Source organism: Asterias rubens, chromosome 15, assembly GCF_902459465.1.
Source record: "Asterias rubens chromosome 15, eAstRub1.3, whole genome shotgun sequence".
Lineage (NCBI taxonomy): Eukaryota > Metazoa > Echinodermata > Asteroidea > Forcipulatida > Asteriidae > Asterias > Asterias rubens.
Genome location: NC_047076.1, coordinates 5,788,172 through 5,808,548, shown reverse-complemented (window position 1 = coordinate 5,808,548; position 20,377 = coordinate 5,788,172). Strand labels below are relative to the sequence as shown.

At 39.2% G+C, this 20,377-nt stretch overlaps 1 protein-coding gene across 11 annotated transcripts in view; it reads left to right on the top strand.

Moving 5' to 3' along the window:
• Positions 1–20,377, top strand: part of LOC117299854 (histone deacetylase 4-like) — an 82,857-nt gene that overhangs the window by 32,537 nt on the left and 29,943 nt on the right. For 4 of the 11 annotated variants that reach the window (XM_033783412.1, XM_033783409.1, XM_033783411.1 and 1 more), the window contains exons 1-3: positions 12,467–12,780; positions 19,431–19,499; positions 19,750–19,955. In XM_033783412.1, the coding sequence (XP_033639303.1) occupies positions 12,717–12,780; positions 19,431–19,499; positions 19,750–19,955 (339 nt within the window). In that variant the 5' untranslated portion in view covers positions 12,467–12,716. Of the gene's footprint in view, positions 1–12,466; positions 12,781–14,438; positions 14,938–19,430; positions 19,500–19,749; positions 19,956–20,377 lie in introns of those variants that run through there. The other 7 variants (XM_033783413.1, XM_033783415.1, XM_033783416.1 and 4 more) reach the window with 4 other exon arrangements.

The following is a 20,377-nucleotide window of genomic DNA, read 5'->3' as shown; positions in this document are numbered from 1 at the left end:
TCCCAGGGTTCATTTAGTAGTAATGGATACTAACTGTCATTATATTGGAAAAAGCCTACTTTGACCCTCAAGCTTCAGTTTGGTTTTGTTTGATTGAAAAGCCAATTTCTTTTGGGTCTTGACATTTAGATTGGAGCTCACTCAAAATTGAGAATAATATGATCTGCATTTTTTAAATAATGAGTACTGATTATCCAGCATATTTGCCTTGATTTTTTTTTACCCCTAAATCAGGTTGTTTGTTGTGTGTACGTGCAGATTGAATCTAATCCCAATCTGCCATTTGTTGGCTGTGAGATTCACCAACCGTTTCACAAACAAATTCCAGTCAAACGCTTATTAAAGGCACTGGACACTATTGGTAATTGCTAATAAAAAAATTTTAGCATAAAAACCTACTTGGTAACGAGCAATGGAGAGCTGTTGATAATATAAAACATTGTGAGAAACGGCTCCCTCTGAAGTATCGTAGTTTTTGAGAAATAGGTCATTTGTCAGTAAAATAATAAAAGACTTCTACTTCTAGCTAGAAGTCTTATATTCATATCTGAAAGCACACATCGTCCAACAAGGGTGTTTTATCTTTCATAATTTTCTCGCAACTTCGATGACCAATTGAGCCAAAATTTCACAGGCTTGTTATTTTATGCTTATGATGGGATACACCAAGTTAGAACACTGGTCTTTGACAATTATCAAATGTGTAATGTGCCTTTAAAGGCACTGGACACTACTGGTAATTACTCAAAATAAAATTGCGCGCATAAAAACTTACTTGGTAATGAGCAATGGAGAGCTGTTGATAATATAAAACATTGAGAGAAATGGCTCCATCTGTGTATCAGTTTTTGAGAAAGAAGTATTTTCTCACTTAAATATTTGAATTGAATTAGAGACATCAGCTGAGGTCTCAAATTCAAGCATCTGATGAGAGCACACAGCTTGTGCAACCAGGGTGTTTTTTCTTCCATTATTCTCTCGCATTACAACGACTAAACTGGTTTGTTATTTTATGAATATGTTGAGATACACCAAGACAGAAGACTGGTCTGGGACAATTACCAAAGGTGTCCAGTGCCTTTATCTCAACAAATTCCTTTTTTTGGATAATGGATGTTCAGTTCTGATCATCCATTGTTTGCGTCTCCAGCCCCCTGTAATGAGTGGAACGTCCTCATTAAACAGATTATCTAACAAAAATTCCTCTACTCCATCCTTCACCCCCCCCCCCCTTCTGACGACCCCCTTGAGTATCAATGAAAGAGAATCCAGTAGAGATAGATAGACAGACAGAGCAACATCTATAAATACACTTGTTTGTGCAAATGTACAAAACACGGTTTCATTTTCTAGCACTGGCCCTTCGGTTTACGTTACTGTTGTCATGGTAATGAAAACAGGCGATGCAAGGCAGAGTTTTTCGAAACCCCCTTCATTCTCTCTCTCTCTTTTTATATATTTTTAAACCCCTCTTTGTATATCTCTTCGTCCGTTGTGATACAGTCCTGATGATGTGGAACTGCGGGGATAATTAGATTTTTTTAGGGAGGTATCTGGCATTATGGAGAAAGGCCTCGTTTGTCAAGTGTCGTCGTGATTAACGTGCCTGGATTTAACTCACCTGGCCACTTTCCAGAAAAACACCGAAAATAATGCAGCCTTTTTAGTAGGCACGCTATTGTATGTTAATTGAAGAACTTTACAGTTTTAATGGGTTGATATTTTTGTTTCCCTGTACCCACTGTCTCGAATCAGAGGCTTCGGAAAGGTTACGAACAGCCCCCGTGAATTTTTGTCTTCATTTTTTAAAGGGAGTGTATTATTACTCACTGGCTCATTCACCAGAAACCCTAAAATAATGCAGCCTTTTCAGTTGGCACGCTATTGTAAATTTTTAACATGAACAAAACTTAGGCCTGCAGTTTTGATTTGTGTATATTTTTTCCCCTGTACCCACTATCCCAAGTCAGAGGCTTCGAAAAGGTTACAATCAGCCCTTCGTGAATTTTTAAAATTTGTTCAAGGGGAGTGTATTATAACTCACTGGCTGTGAGATTCACCAACCATTTCACAAACAAATTCCAGCCAAACGCTTATTAAAGGCACTGGACACTATTGGTAATTGCTAATAAAAAAATTCTAGCATAAAAACCTACTTGGTAACGAGCAATGGAGAGCTGTTGATAATATAAAACATTGTGAGAAACGGCTCCCTCTGAAGTATCGTAGTTTTTGAGAAATAGGTCATTTGTCACTAAAATAATAAAAGACTTCAACTTCTAGCTAGAAGTCTTATATTCATATCTGAAAGCACACAAATTCGTCCAACAAGGGTGTTTTATCTTTCATAATTTTCTCGCAACTTCGATGACCAATTGAGCCCAAATTTTCACAGGCTTGTTATTTTATGCTTATGATGGGATACACCAAGTTAGCACACTGGTCTTTGACAATTACCAAACGTGTACAGTGCCTTTAAAGGCACTGGATACTACTGGTAATTACTCAAAATAAAATTGCTCGCATTAAAAACTTGCTTGGTAATGAGCAATGGAGAGCTGTTGATAATATAAAACATTGAGAGAAATGGCTCAATCTGTGTATCAGTTTTTGAGAAAGAAGTATTTTCTCACTTAATTATTTGAATTGAATTAGAGACATCAGCTGAGGTCTCAAATTCAAGCATCTGATGAGAGCACACAGCTTGTGCAACCAGGGTGTTTTTTCTTCCATTATTCTCTCGCATTACAACGACTAAACTGGTTTGTTATTTTATGAATATGTTGAGATACACCAAGACAGAAGATTGGTCTGGGACAATTACCAAAGGTGTCCAGTGCCTTTATCTCAACAAATTCCTTTTTTTGGATAATGGATGTTCAGTTCTGATCATCCATTGTTTGCGTCTCCAGCCCCCTGTAATGAGTGGAATGTCCTCATCAAACAGATTATCTAACAAAATTTCCTCTACTCCATCCTAACACCCCCCCCCCCCTCTTCTGACGACCCCCTTGAGTATCAATGAAAGAGAATCCAGTAGAGATAGATAGACAGACAGAGCAACATCTATAAATACACTTGTTAGTGTAAATGTACAAAACACGGTTTCATTTTCTAGCACTGGCCCTTCGGTTTACGTTACTGTTGTCATGGTAATGAAAACAGGCGATGCAAGGCAGAGTTTTTCGAAACCCCCTTCATTCTCTCTCTCTCTTTTTATATATTTTTTAACCCCTCTTTGTATATCTCTTCGTCCGTTGTGATACAGTCCTGATGATGTGGAACTGCAGGGATAATTAGATTTTTTTAGGGAGGTATCTGGCATTATGGAGAAAGGCCTCGTTTGTCAAGTGTCGTCGTGATTAACGTGCCTGGATTTAACTCACCTGGCCACTTTCCAGAAAAACACCGAAAATAATGCAGCCTTTTTAGTTGGCACGCTATTGTATGTTAATTAAAGAACTTAACAGCTTTAGTTGGTTGATATTTTTTTTCCCCTGTACCCACTGTCTCGAATCAGAGGCTTCGGAAAGGTTACGAACAGCCCCCGTGAATTTTTTTCTTCATTTTTTAAAGGGAGTGTATTATAACTCACTTGGTCATTTTCCAGAAATCCTAAAATAATGCAGCCTTTTCAGTTGGCACGCTAAATTGTGTGGTAATGAACAAATTTGGGAGACTTATTAACTACTACCTGGGCGGAAGGTAGAAAATCGATGGGGACTTAAAGACACTGGACATTATTGGTAATTGTCAAAGACCAGTCTTCTTACTTGGTGTTTCTCAACAAATGCATATCAAATAATAAAACCTGTGAAAATTTGAGCTTGATTGGCCGTCGGAGTTACGAGATAACTATGAAAGCAAAAAAACACCCTTGTCACACGAAGCTGTGTGCTTTCAGATGCTTGATTTCGAGACCTCAAATCTAATTTGTGGAAAATTACTTCTTTCTTGAAAACTACCTTACTTCAGAGGGAGCTGTTTCTCACAATGTTTTATACTACCAACCTCTCCCCATTACTCGTTACCAAGTGAAGTTTTATGCCGATAATTATTTTGAGTAATTACCATTAGTGTCCACTGCCTTTAAGCTTTAGTGGATCGAGGGGACTTCTCTTTATAAACCTCACTACCGCGGAGTGAGTTCTCAAGGTATTTTATCACCCTCCTCCTCATGACTTGTGTCCTATGTCTGTAAAAAATTTGTTAATGACCTGACGTTTCGACTCTAGCAGAGTCTTTCTCGAAGGCTACATGTATGTACGTAGATACTTAATAATCACTCATTATCTCTGCTTTTGGAAAGTCTAAATTTAGTCGTCACGACCACGTATGTTTTCTGGGAGGAAATATCAACCGACATACTGAGGCAGAACCAAGAGGCACTTCTCCAACTTTGGCAGAGTAATCCTCTCTCGAGATGTAATTATAGCCACAGCCGGGGCGACAAATCGTGCAAATTTTCTCACAACATTTCCTCTCGTTTTATTTTTAAATATCTACTGGGAAGAGAGAGACAGAGAGAGTGATCAATTAAACTGCCTTGCACTACATTCAAGTTTAAAAGTGCCTTTGGGAGTTGGCTTAACAACAGAAATAATCTAAAAACTTTTTGGTGACTGGCGAGTAAGAATGTTTTGTTTTTTTTGACTTGAGACTTGAGATTTCTTAAAACAGGTGTTTGAACTTTGCCCCCACATTGTGGTTTTAAATACTTAACATCATGGCATAATAATTGTTAACAAATGTCATTCTGAAGAACGCTCATAGAAATTAGGAGAAACAAATTATTTTTCAAGGCGTTTGTGTTGACATTAATTTCAGTCATTTCTGGGGCCTGAGATGATGTCGTTGGGTTTTTTACTTGAGAGTTTTCTAAAATACTCGTTGAATGCTTGTTTTGGGAAAAGGGTAAAGGTTGTGGTGTTTTAATTTTGAATAGATGTTAGTTGGATCTTTGTAACCTTTCTTGAAGTATGTACATCACTATAGGAGAAACAAATGAATATTAGTCGCTTGTGTCAACGTTAAATTACATACTGTGGTATAGATTTTGGGGTTTCCTATACTAAAGATTTCTGAAAATACATGTTTGAATTCGCAAGCTATTTTTTTGGGGGAAAAAAACCTAAAGATCGTGGTGTTCTTTCGAGATGTCCTGGAAAGAGTGAGAGTGATAGATCATTTTGTTCTTCAGAACACTAGTTTAAAATAGGAGCAGGAAAGAAGTTGATTAGAGTCGGTTTTGTCAACGACGATGTTGAATCCAGTGCGGTACAAAGTATTCACTCTTTCCCTGTAAAGGTTTTCTATTCAATTCAATTTAATTCAGTTTCCATTCCATACACAGGATAAACAATGAAACATAAACATAGAAATAATGACTATATAGGCAAAGAATTAGTAAATCAATTTATACAATTCAAAGCAAAACAAAACAAAAAATCACTTGAAAATGGAAGTGGAGGGGGCCCATAAAAAGCAGAGTTTGACAAGTACGGACCCCCCTATGAACAGTGCCTAAGAAAATAAAGCAATGTTTGCGGTTGATGGGGGCATACAATGGGGCAAATGGTGGAGAGTGTTGCAAAAACACATAAACAACAGAAGTATAAACGAGATAAACAAACCACAAATATTAAAGGTAAAAACTAAAAACCAAGGGTAGGGGCTGTCCAGTCATTGACCCACCCCCCCCCCCCCCCCCCTCTCGATGAGAAAAAGAAAGAATTCGCCATGAATGCAATTTGTGAAATATTTGTTGCACTAGACGAGCTGATTGAGTGAAGCCAGGCCTCGGCTGGCTAGAGCAGATCCTCTGATGAGGAAGATGACCGCTGGAATTATCCACCCTTCCTCTCTCTCTGCTCAACTCATTTGTCTACATTCATAGCTCTTCACTTGCCAATAATAGGCCAGCTTCCTGCCGACCGCCGATAAAAATAGCCATTTTTTAAATTTTAATGCGGCCACTCTGGATGTTGCAAGCCAAATCAGCTCTCCGTTGTCGGACTGGAAGCAACTTCAGGGGGGAATGGGAATGGTGGCTCTGTCATTCGGAGAATTTTATTTATGCCAGAGTTGTGTCGGTGAAGTACGTGTAGATTGGGATCGCTCTCTACATATCGGTTCGGTTTACAGTCGAGTGGCGTATTGATTTAACTGTTGACACTGTATAGTACACTTCCATATGCCTTAGCTCTCTCTCTCTGTGACTGCAGGAAGTTAATAACATCGTAAGTAGATTACTTAAGTTTTTTTTTTTTTTGTGGCACATTTCCTTATCGTTGTTCTTCTACCCATAGGGCATTTTTTCCAAACCTCACTTAGGCTCCGTCTTCGGTTCCAGGCTTTGTTTGAAGTTAACAACACCAGACAAAACGTAGACACTATTTCAAAATAGATGACGGAGCCCAAGCAGGAGCCGGAGCCCAAGTTGAGGTTGAGGAAAATGCTGTGGTCTAAACGTACTAGTTTATTCATGGTTATCTATCTCATTGTGACTGTTTGATAAAGTGTGTTAGAAGGCTTATATGTGTTAGTAGTATTGAAGTGACAACTTTGTTTGAAGTTGGAAACACATTAAAACATGGATACTATTTCAAAATGGATGACGGAGCTCGAGCAGGAGCCAGAGACCAAGTTGAGGTTGAGGAAAATGCTGTGGTCTAAACGTACTAGTTTATTCATGGTTATCTACCTCATTGTGACTGTTTGATAAAGTGTGTTAGTAGGCTTATATGTGTTAGTAGTATTGAAGTGACAACTTTGTTTGAAGTTGGAAACACAGTATCAAATGGATACTGCTTCAAAATTGATGACGGAGCCCAAGCAGGAGCCAGAGACCAAGTTGAGGTTGAGGAAAATGCTGTGGTCTAAACGTACTAGTTTATTCATGGTTATCTATCTCATTGCGACTGTTTGGAAAAGTGGGTTAGTAGTGTGTTAGTAGTGAAAACTTTGTTTGAAGTTGGAAGCACTGACAAAATGTACACTGCTTTAAAATTTATGATGGAGCCTAAGCAAAAGCCAGGGCCCAGGCCGAGGTTGAGGATAATGCTGTGGTCTAATCGTTCTACATGCACTTATTCGTGGTTATTTATCTGTATCTCATCACCACTGTTTGGAAAAGTGTGTTAGTAGTGCAATGTAGATAACCTCATTTTGTTGTAAAAATATTTTCATGTACTCTATTCCTTAAAGCTGCATGGTAGTGTGGGGCAGATTGGAGAAATATTCCATGCCTATATCATCACCGTAACGATCCCATCATCTTCCTGCTGTGCTATGACCCGATTATTACATCAATATTTGTTGTTGTTATTAGGGGTTCGGAGCAAGGCTCGGAACACCTCTTGGCTTTAAATTGTTTTTCTCTGAATGAATTTCGAAACAGATGATGCTGTTTCAAAATGAAAATAGTCTTGTGCGAATGCCATGGGCAATGTAAGAAATATGTTACACGCAAAAATGTTTGCATATAACCGTAGTAATAATAACACTCTTAACCTTGCTGCTCTTTAAGTCAACAGCGTCTTAGTAACTGTCTTGTTTTCCTTTTTTCTTTTTTCTTCAGTGCCTTGTATCTTTCACAAGTTTTGGCGCTTTATATTATACAGTTATTATTATTCTTATTAATTAAGTGATTTACTGGGATACTTTCTGGGAAACTTCAACACCATAATGGCAACCCAAGCTTTTGATTATGGTGGTGCCTTGTGGTCCCATGTTCGAGTACAATAATCAGTTTACCTGTGCAGACTAATAATGTAGAATAGAATCAAACACAAAATGGTAGTTGAACTTTGTTGCTTTGTCAGTGTTTAGAATGGAAGCACGCTGGCTAGGATCCAAGTCTATAAATACCACAATGGTGTAAATGCGAAGTGCAAGGACTGTATTGTACAGTACTAAAGTAGATCACATACCAACAGTATCATGGTTTGTCCCCAAGTCTAAATATACCTCAAAGACATTCCATCAAACCCAGTTATGGTCTTACTTACTCCATACTCCACCATTAGATAAGGTTCCCCATAACAAAGTCAAAATTTCTATTTAAAGTGCCTTTTTGGACTTGGGTCTGGGTAGTGGGGATGGGCGGGTTCGAAGTGGCGCAGCTTAAAATTACAGAATTACAGAATTACGTGTGTTTGCTAACAATAGTTTCTGATATGTTTGCTCTTCAAAGTAATGTGGTTATTACTGTAAAAAGATATTCATAAATACCTCAGACAGTTTCGCTATTCCTATTGGTGGAGAGCGCGTCACGTGGGTGTGTATAAACCTTTGTTTATGATCGGTAAAAAGTGTTGAAACATGGGCGTGACACGCGAGCTTGCACCACCTGTGCTTAAGACAGTTTCTTCATTCCTATTGGTCGAGAGCAACGGCTGAAACAGTTGTGCCACATCACGCGATACACGCGACGCGCACAGCATTCCCTTATGAGGAGTTGTTTACCCGATCGGGCCGAGGGCATTACCATTTAATAGCTGGAGGGGTGTTTTGTTGAAAGAAATCATTGAACAATTATAATTTTTGCATTTATTTTACTTTTGGACCAAAAAGTGTTGATATTTTTGAGCGAAAGGTATTAATGAATGGGGATCAAAGTGTGTTGAATGGGTTTTCAACTTGTGGTTTAAACCCGCCGAGGTCTGGTTCTTGATAATTTACCTCAACTTCGTCTCGGTAAAAATATCAAGTACCAGGCCTCGTTGGGAATAAACCACTAGTTGAAAACCTCTTCACCACACATTGATTCCCTTATTTACGCCCCAACATTTGAATCTGAGATACATTACTGTCCAGTAATGTTCTGTGATAGAAATATACTCCTATTAGGATTTTTTTCTTCCTGCTTGGACATTGTATTCGCTCCGGATTTTCAGCTTTGGCTCAAAAACGCAACCACCTTTTGAAGTAAAATTTTCACATGCTAGTTGTATTGTTGTACATGTAAAAAACATCTACTTTGTAAAAGATGTGAAAATCGAACGGATTTAAAAAAACAAATGTATACTTTGCCTTTAAGCAGCTCTATGAATTTGGGTCTTGATCATGGCAAGCTGTGATGGCAGCCGTCGTGACACCTGACCAGTCCTATTTATGTCCCCATCTACCATGACTCAAAAGTGGAACTTCCAACCATGAGTCTTTATTAATAATATACCTCCATGGTTATACATAAGTCATGTTGGCTATATTTAGCCAAGGGAAGTCGTTGAGTAAGGTTGTGCGCGCACTGACAACTTTGGCAGTGGCTTTGGCCAGGAATAAGCCAACAGCAATAGCCGTAGCCAGAGCTGCTTGCTGGTGACTCAACCTAGTATTCTTAACGACTGCCTGTATTGTAAGAGGGGGAATGCTCAGGTCTGATACCTGGGAGGCAACACAGGCAATTGCCTCGATTCCCCCTGGTCATTGCCTTGGTGCCCTTGTAATGCTCGAGTATAGATTTTTAATTTCCTCATAGGGTGCCCTTCACCAAGGAGAAAATGCCTTGGTGCCCTTGCCCTTTCAAAACTGAAGCATATAGGCCTCAATGCCGCAATACCAGAGCTGCCAACTCTCCTCGATTCTGCAGAAAGTTCCTTGAAAATAAACCAATCTTTCCGTGTTCTGATGTCAATGAACAGATTTGAACGTGTTTTTGATGATGGACATTTTTTCAGGCCTGTAATTTCATCTTTTAGGGGGTCATTTTCGATTTGCAAAGGGCACTTCCATCAATGTCCAGTGTAAAATCTTACAGTCTATGGGAGACTTTTGAAGGGGCACAGAGGCCGAAACCAGGGGCAATTGCGACCATGGAATTTGGTAATTCAAGGCCTGCCTTTTCCCTTTTATGTTGATGAATTTAACTCTAAATTTCTCCCCGATTGTCAGACAAATTCTCCCTGATAGCAAGATGCAAATGTTGGCACCTCTGCAAAAGTGCCCCTTGATCACTGACCCTTTATTTTCCAGCTCTCACTTTGATAAATTTATAAATACTATGTGTAGAAGCATGGAGGTAGCTAGGAGGTTCTATTTTGGGACAATAGACCAAAAGAACTATGTAAGAACACAAACAAAATGGTTAACAGCCTGACGTTTGGACCCTAGCAGAGTCGTTCTCGAAGGTTCTATTTTGGGATATTTATGAATAAGCCCAGTCTCCTCTTTTCAACCTGTAGGTTGACACAAAGTCAGCGATCTTTACTGAAGCAGCGAAGTGTAAAACGTCTTCTGTAACAAATGAATGGTTTATTTTTGGCATTTTTACCACCTCCTTTTGAATGACGCTACTCGTGGTGGTTTTTGAATGGTACAATGTAGAGCAAAGGGTAACTGCTTTGGTAACTTGATCCTCTGCAAAAGTGCCACAATTGTATTAACAAGGAAAACAACAGGGTTCTACAAAACTTGGCAGAAAACTTTGAAAACAAGTTCACTGGGTGTTCTGGCTGGAATACAATTTGCATTAAATATGGAAGCAGGGTATTGTATCAGGACTTGTAGATCAATTTTTTCTACTGGACCCAAATTTATACAAAGAATGTCAAATCCATGTGCGCTTATGTAGCGGGTACCAACCACATCTCTGGACGTATTGAAGGCAACATTCAAATGAAAAACAGGGAAATTTCCAAACTTTGCTTGCAGGCGATCTTTGGGGAGTAGAGTTTTTGACTCTTGACTTCTTATTAATGGGGCGCACTTCGGATGAAATATTTTTTTCAGAATGCTACCATTACCAACCTTCTAACAAAACGCTTTTGTAAAATGAGGTCTGCCACTGTAGATGCCATGGAACTATTGTTTTAAGCAAATAAAGACCAAAGGCGTCAGGGTACACATCTAAAATAAGTTTGGTCCTGTTGAAATAAGCAAGACAATGGGAAATGACAAAGATTGCATTATACGAGGACCTCCCTGACCTCTACTGGGAGGGTAAATAGTCAGCGTACGGCGCTACGCGTCATGATCAAAGTTTAATCATTCATCTGGCGTATTCTAGAACCGTTTACATGGTTTACTAGACTTGTTGCCTCGCTCCATTGTCAACAATTTGGGGTAAAGTACGACTGCGGTTTTCTGTTTAAACCGACCTACTTACTATTTGGTTGTGGTTTGCGTTCTGATGACGCAAGCCTATGTACTTGGTTAGTTGTGTTTATTCAGGGGGTTTGTTTTTTTCCTGGCGAGTAAACACAAGGAATCAGGTTCAAATGGGGCACTAGGTTTGTTCGGAAAGAGCAGTGACATTGGGCAAGAGTAGTGTGCCCTTTTTTCTTTTTTGGGGACCTTTTTTGAGTTCACAATCATCATGGGTATATTCACAGTATTTCAATGACTGGAAGCAAGGTATTGGTTGCATGCCATCAAGACTCCATATTTCAGATTTTGACTTTCTAACTTTTAGCCCTTTTTTTTTATCTTTTTATATTAATTGAAAAACTTCCCGTAGGAAACGTTTAAGCTGGTTGAAAACTTTTCCTTTCTTTTCCCTGGCTTAAAGGCAGTGGACACTATTGGTAATTACTCAAAATAATTATTAGCATAAAACCTTTCTTGGTGACGAGTAATGGGGAGAGGTTGATGGTATTAAACGTTGTGAGAAACGGCTCCCTCTGAAGTGACATAGTTTTTCGAGAAAGAAGTAATTTTCCACGAATTTGATTTCGAGACCTCAGATTTAGAACTTGAGGTCTCGAAATCAACCATCTAAACGCACACAACTTCGTGTGACAAGGGTGTTTTCTTCTTTCATTATTATCTCGCAACTTTGATGACCGATTGAGCTCAAATTTTCACAGTTTTGTTATTTTATGCATGTTGAGATACACCAACTGTGAAGGCTAGTCTTTATAGTGTCCACTGCCTTTAAATACAAGAGTTAAACAAATTGCAGCTAAGCTAGTTTTGAGATGGTCACCTTGTCATCATCTCAGAAGTTGATAAACAATCACCGAATGTGCAATCGCCATAAAATAATAATAAATGGGTTTCTTCCATTGAGTTGTGTACAAATCATGCCTACACAGGAAGTCCAAGCTCTGTAGCTCACGTATGTGTGATGTCATAGGTTACGGGGTGTATACAATACAGAGCAGCAAAGTCAGTTATGCAATGCCTGCAGTACATTTCCAATCCTGTACTGAAAGTTTGCCTCGCCACAAAATGTAAATCTGTCCGTTTCCTTTGTCCTTCTCTCACAATCCCTTCTTGTTATAACCCTCGCTCTTATCTAAACTGGCAACCTAGATTCTGCTGATCCCAAACACGATAAAAGCAGACTCTATTTTTAGCCTCATACCCCCCCCCCCTTAGTTAAATTGTCTAGTTGCCTCGGACAAGGACAAACACGGTTTAGTCACTGGCTTTTTTTTCTTTCCTTTCCCTTCACTGTGGATAGGGTTTGAGGTTTGAAAGGCTGTTTATAAATGCTGCGGCTCATGACTCCAAAGTTCAGTCTTAATATCCAGGCTTGCGTTGCTGGCTGATTTATAGCACACTTGTGTACCAGGTTTACTTCCTTGGACCCTCTACACATATTATAACTGTGCTCTCTTCTTCTGGTGTTGTAACGTGCCTGATCGTTGCCGTCATACTTTGTGAGGATCGTCTGTGGTTATATTCTTTGGATCACCCGCTGGAAGGATTTAGGTTTTGTTGTTGGTTCTTCTTGTCTTTAAAGCGTGTGATGCTTTAGGACTGTTTGAAGGATGGTGTCGTTGGCTCCAGCTAGACATGAGAGTTACAAGGTAACATCACTGCCGTGTATTCTTGGTAAGACACACCCCTTTTATTGTTTTCTTGGTATCTTTATCAAATTGTTGTTCTTATAGTTCTTGCATTGTCGACGCACAGTCTTTTTTTCAACCTTTTGTTCTGGTCCGGGTATCCAGTAGAATCTCATCTCTCGGGTGCAAAAAGGAGGACCCCCTCTGCCCATTTTTACAGGATTTGTTTGTTTTCATGAAATTTGTTAATATACTGAAGTTTTGTTGCTACATGTAGTAGAGTCGTTCTCATAATCTAATGAAGAGAAAAATATATTAATAATAACATTTGTGAATTTTTTTTAATGGTCTGACGTTTTGCTGCCAGCAGATTCTTTATCGATGTCTAATCAATTAACAAAATAAGTAAACAAAGAAGTAAATAAAATGAATAAATTAAAAACACCAAATGTCGGCTTGTTTTTACTTCCTCAAATTAATGATGTGAAGAGAAATATATTTTGTTTTTTAGTAATAATAAAATAAATAAATAATGTAAAAAGATGTAAAGGCCTATTTGATTCTTTTAGTAATAATAAAATAACAAAATAAATATAATAAATAAATAAATAAAAAAAAATTAAAAAATAAAGAAATTAAATAATTAAATAAATAAATTATAGATTAAAAACACCAATTGTTGGCTTGTTTTTACTTTCTCAAATAAATGAAAGACGCTGCCTTTATCACACTAACACTGGATGGTTATTAAACTATCTAAAGCCCTGTAGCAGTGATTTATGTTTAATGTTATTTTTGTTTTAACAAATTGTGTTTTTATTGTATCACGAACATGGTAACTTGTTTCGTTCCACTTTATTTCATCTGGCCGGTCAAACTTTGAACATTTATAGATAATTTTCTTTCTTATGGTACAGGATTTGATTTCATTTCAAAGCACTTATTTTTTTTAGGTGAGTTTGAACATGTTAACAAGGTAAAATATGATGAAATACATGGAATCAGGCTTGGTACTAGTTGCAAGTAGTGATGAACAAAGAAGAAAATCTTGTTTAGTTTACACGCAAAACTCAGCAAAACAGATTAAATAATTTTTTTTGCAAAAGGGGGAAATTATTTTGGACCGTTCCCTCATGATTCAGTAACTAAACAAATTGAGGGAGAAAAAAAACAACCTAGTTTACAAACTAAATGGAAAGAACAGAAAGTTTAAATTGTAGATGTAATTAAGCAGCTGCAGAGTTGTGAAATGCAAGGAAGTTACTTGAAGGCACTTGACACTATTGGTAATTATTTAAAATAATTGTTACAAGTAGCGTCAAAAACTGACTTGGTATCGAGCAATGGAGAGCTGTTGATAGTTTATAAATGTTCATTGGTTAGGAGGGTTTTCAGTTTTTTCAAAACTTTGTGGCAATATTAAGCGAAATCAAAATTCTGCGTTTTTTTTTTTTAAATGAAAAAAAAAAATATATATATAAAAAAAACCCAAAACAAAACACTCTTAAATTCATGATGCACATAAATTGTACAGTCATGTTTACCCTGACTGCCCAAGTTCACATCATCCCCCTGCTGACACAGAACCTTACAAATCTGACACGTTGACTTTCCACTAGCCATCATCTCCCACGCTCACTGCACATGGTGGACGTCATTGGTTCATGTTATAACACATTGGCCCCCTGTGTATGGACAAACAAGCCTGCCCCCCACACACACTCACACACATTCTATACTAGGGTTATATACCCTAGTGTTGTCAGATCGTGGGCCGACAAGGAGTCTATAAATAGAAGCGTGTCAGCAGCACGGTAGGGACAACAAGCCTTGGAGGTAGGGTCGTGTGTATCCAATTTGCATTTGACCTCAGCTAGTCTGACGTAGTTCGACGGATCAGGTTGTGTCTAAAATGGTGTTTGGCTGTGTCACTGTGAACTGTTGTTGTTTTTCTGTCTGATGATTCGGTTAGTGTGTAGATATTCTGTACATTGTGAGTTATTTCTGGACTATTCAATAATATGTGTGTCAAAGTGCATCAATGGCACAATAGAGAAAGGATCTATACATAGTGGCGCTGACGAGGGCCTTATTTCATAGAGCCTGCTGAGGCAGGCAATACTGTACTTCTTAACAAGTTTCTGCTTAACGAAAATGAGCTGGATACCAGTCACAAACTTTAGCTGGTGACCTTAATAATCTGGTAAGTGTAAGGCTGGTCCGAAATGGCGACTTTTCGGCTACAGCTATGGCTAGATCAGTGCGTCTGCTGGTGTTAAAGACTAGGCAGACGCGCTCGATCTAGCCAGAGCTGTAGCCGAAGTCACCGTTTCGGACACGTGCTAATAATGTTGTGCTTGCTGTGTACTGTTTCTGCTTAAAAGCAGCCGTATGAAATTGGGCCCAGTTTAAGTGAACATTCGATGTGACATGGCAATGGATTTGTGTTGTATGTACTTGGAAGTTCAGAGGCCCACCTCAAAGATATCAAACTTGCTAACCTCTGAAAATTTGCTCGGTACAACTTTGAAGATATTTATTTGTTGACCTTTTTTACTGTGCATTTATGTCACTAGGGCCAAACTTCATAGCTCTACTTTTAGGAGAAAACACTGCTTAGCAATTCTGCTAAGCCAAAGTAAGTAGGGTACCAGTCACAGCTCTGGTACACTGTGACAGGCATTTTGGCCGGTAACCTTAATTCGGTAAGCTTAGGCATCTCTGTGAAACTGGGCCATTGGCTTTCTTTGAATATTGTGTGCCAAGATTTTGGGTTTTTATAAAGTGGTTTTTAGGCCCCCCTATCTACACATGTACGTACGAAGTAACTTTTAACAAAGCCCAGATTCCAATTTTATAATGCTGTTTTGCAGAATATGGTGCTAAGCAAATGTTTTTTTTTCTTCTGCTAAGCAAAAATGAACAGGGAAACACAAGAAGCACCCAACATACGTCATACATGGTTAACCCATTTTGGCTTTAAAAAGAAGAAGTAAGGTTTAGTTTTCTTTTCTTAGCAAATTTACATGCTTAAAAGCTTTGTATGAATTAAGGCTCCATTCTTAAACAAGAAAAACAAAAAAAAATCAAAAAAGAAATAACACATTTGCGTCATAAGGATGTCCACACAAAAGCAATTTTATGTAAGAGGATATACTATGGATTAGTTGCAAATAGCTCCACTGGCTCTCCAATTGAAAATCTATTTTTACCTTCAATCTTGCAAACAAACATGTTTAATCTGATATGTCCATGGCCAGAATGTGTATTTATAGGGACTTGTTTCTCCGCCGCGCTAGTGGCATGCGATGTATGCAAAAGGTTAGGGAGAATAATCAGCGGCCATTTACTTTCTATTTTTGGTCGTCGGAGGACGTGCGGGTTTTTATAAATTTACTCTCGGAGGATGTTCGCGTTAAGGACGTGTACTTTATTTTTGTCGGCGGTTGAAAGTTGTAAAATTAGATGTGTTTGTTCGGGATGGATCTTACTTTGTGGTTTTGTGTGTGGTCTTTTTTTCAGTGGGTTTGTTAAACGGGCTTTAATCTTGCGTCACTACTATTGGTTAAAGGATGCTTGTTTTTGCGTAATTGAAAAAAAAAATTAACAACCTAGACGTGGTAAACTTTGGCCCAAGTGGGTTACAACGTCCCCTCGACCCAGTAATGGCATCACTTGATTGTTGTTGGTTGGATTTTTTTCATGAGACGATAGTGAGAATAGACTGTGCAAGTCTAGGGCTTATTATGCTCTCCTCGGAGAAACCTCATGTTGTACACAGTATACAGGCCTGATGCATCAGGGAGGCAGTTGCCTCTATGCCCCCTGGGACCAATTTCATAGCGCTGCTTAGTGGCAATTTTTTTTTTTCATAGCACTGCTATCGTAAGCACACAAAAAGGCATGCTAACCTACTGGTGCTTACCTCACGAAAATAAATGACGTCACAATGCAAATTCACGGTAAACATGCAATATGGCCGCCCAATTTTTCTGCTAACCTGTGAAATATGCTAAGGCTAAAGCAAATTTTTCTGCTACAGTAAGCACGCAAATTTTCTTACCGTTAAGCAGCGCTATGAAATTGGGCCCTGATCATTGCCTTGGTGCCCCTTAGTTGAAAGATAAATTTCCATCATAGAGGTGACCTTATAATATACTGAGGAAGAACTGGCCTTGTCTTGAAATTTACAATAGCCCAGAGATGCCTGATGAGGTCAGTGATTTTTAGCGTTGGGGTTCAGTAAACTCAAGACCAGACAAACTCCGGTGGTGTTGTGTTTTACAATTAAAAAACACCTCGGTGACTTTAAAGAAAAAAACATGTTCAATTGTTGATTATGGAGTCTGATTGCATGTAACCTTTAATCCTGTTGATTACATGTGTATGTACCTACATCCATGAGGCAAATAGGATAAATCTTCTCTGAGTGGTTCAAATATAACGGTTCCGTCATATTTCTCATCGTGATTAATTTTATAAAAAGAATTCTGGGGTCGATTTCACAACCCACTAAGATTCATCTTAAGATGAGTTGTCAGTATTACCATAGTGATTCGTATTTTGACATATAACACTTTGCTTAGCAACTAAGATCAATTGGCAGTTAAGATCAATCTTAGCTCTATGTGAAATTGAGACCAGAAGGGTTGATTTCACAAAGATGGTCCTAACTTAGGACTACGTGTAGTCCTAAGACTCGTCAGAAGTTTTTAAAAACTTAAAGACACTGGACACTATTGGTAATAGTCAACGACCAGTCTTCTCACTCGGTGTATCTCAACATAGGCATAAAATAACAAACCTGTGAAAATTTGAGCTCAATCGGTCGTCGAAGTTGCAAGATAATAATGAAAGAAAAAACACCCTTTTCACAAGAAGTGTGTGCTTTCAGATGCTTGATTTTGAGACCTCAAATTCTTGGGGTCTCAAAATCAAATTCGTGGAAAATTATTTCTTTCTCGAAAACTACATTACTTCAAAGGGAGCCGTTTCTCACAATGTTTAACATGTATACTATCAACCCCTCCCAATTACTTGTAATCAAGTAAGGTTTTATGCTAATAATTATTTTCAGTAATTACCAATAGTGTCCATTGCCTATAAGGTACAAGCCCCCTGTGGTCTTTCGGGTTTTCCACTCAAATTTGACATCTTCTTGCAATACAAGAAGGAAGTAGCAGGCTTGTGTTGGAGTTACTCTGTGTGATGGAAAACTTGAATCTCGTGCTTACATAATATCGAAGTCTTATATAGCGCACGTATCTACCAAACAAGGTACTCAAGGCGCTGAGTATATACAAACTTTCAGAAAGATAGGTAATTGCAGTGATGAATTCTGAGACCCAATTATTTAGCACTTTATAAGGGTTTACAAGGTGCTAAGGCGCATTAAGCAGGCACATCCAGGAACACTGGGGCGAACGCCTTCTCTTTTCGATAAGTGCACTGGGTTCTTTTACATGCGTTACACAACACATGGGACCATCGGCTTTACGTCCCATCCGAAGGACGAAGCAATGGTTAAGTGTCTTGCTCAAGGACACAGTGTCACGGCTGGGGATTCAAACCCACACTCTGCTGATCAGAAACACCAGAGTTTGAATTCGGTGCTCTTAACCGCTCGGCCACGACACTTCCACTTACATGCGCATACTTTTTGAAAATCACACAGTGTTTACCATGGTTAATAATAATCAAAGGGACGGATTTAGCCGGGTTCACACTGCCAATGTTTTTTTTTATTTCATGGAAGTGTGAGACCTACCCAGACTATCATATGGTGAGCCACATTAAACCGGTGCCAGGTATAAATCCAGGGGCCTGTTTGATCAAGCAGCTGCCATCCAAACCTTCTAAGCACCACTGAAAGGTGCTAAGCAGAAATGGGTTACCATTGAAATATACCACACTGTGTATACTGATTGTGACTGTTCCACAGCTCAATTGGTGGACAATGCAGTAGTTCTGGTTAGCAGATGTGTGAGACAATGTCCAGGTGCTTGGTCGGTTTGTGTCGACGATTTATTGATAAATGTGTTTAATCGGTCCCGTCATGAACAAATCAATGTGAGATCATTCCACAGTGATCTTCTCGGGACCGTGGGAAACGTTTATAATCTCTTGAATTGTCGCCTCACACAAAGGGGCGAGATTAATAAGCCGTAACGGAATTGGATTTATTCCAAGGCGCACATTTATCGATATCCATTTTTGGAGTTTGATCTGGCCAGGTGTGTTGACTGCTTTAAAAAAAATAAATAGCTATTTATAAAATAATTTCATGGCTAAATGTGATAGAGGGTGTTGACAGCGTCTGGTCACCACTTTGCAAATCCCAGAATACAATACGAGGAATCGGGCCAGGTATAAACATAGATATATAGAAAGCGCTATTGTTTGTTGTGTCATAATTATCCAAAGTTCGGTTGATGAGATCCAGAACGGATCATCACTGCGCGGACATGTATCCCCTGCAAGCCAGGAACTTTGCCGACTCCGCACGCCGTGGTCACTACCACGTGTCTGCGCACATCACCTCGGCCGAGATCCGTGTCAAGCTCTTCCGTTATCTCCAGTCTCTGGAGAGCGCGTCTCGTGAGAGGGCGCTAGATCTGTGCGGTGCTTCACTGCCACAGTTTGACAATACGAGACAACATCTTACAAGATTTCCTTTGTTTACTTCTTCTCCTACAGAGACAACTCTTGGCGGGAGTCGGGATACAGTCAACATTGAGACACACTTCAACAGTATGCATCTCAAAGGTAGGTCAGGCTAGTCTGCTTCGTTTTTAAAAGGGCAAGGGCACCAAGGCAAAGGGCACCCTATGAGGAAGTTGTAAATTTCTACTGGAGCATTTCAAGGGCACCAAGGCAATGGCCAGGGGGCATCGAGGCAAGCGCCTTCATTGCCTCCATGAACACGGCTTTAATGGTATCATTTGTTCTACTCTTCAAAAGGTAAAGCATTGAAAATTCGTCTTAAACTTGTGTATGTGTTTTTATGTGATGGCAGAAGATGTGGCCAGCGGCCAAGTGCCAGCCGCACCCGGCGAGGCCCCAGGCCGGCTCAACCCGGATGCAGCGAGGCAGCTGCAGCATGAGCTAATCGAACTGCAGCAGCAGCAGCAGTGGCAGCAGCAGCTCCTCATCAGTCAGTTCAAACAGCGGCAGGATCAACTGTCCAAACAGCACCAGCAGCAGCAGCACGAGCTGATCAGGGTATTTACATTAATAAAAATCATTATAATAACATTCAGTTTTTATAAAGCGCTTTTCCACACCCGAAGGGCAATTATAGTTAAATGTCTTGCTCAGGGACACAAGTGTCACGACCGGGATTCAAACCCACACACTCTGCTGAACAGAATCACCAGAGCTTGAATTCGGTGCTCTTATCCACTCTGCCATGACACCCATCTATGCCAGTCTGATTTTCAAGCCAGGTTCCAATTTCATGTAGCAGTTAACTCTTTAGAGACCATTAATTTCTGTGTAATCATCACAAAACGCCCAGACGTTGCTAATATTATTTATTTTTATCAGATTTTACAGTTGAAAACAGAAAATCTAGTTATTTGTTCAGAAATTGGGATACTATGTTAACACACTACATTGGAAAATGTCATAGCCGTACATTACCT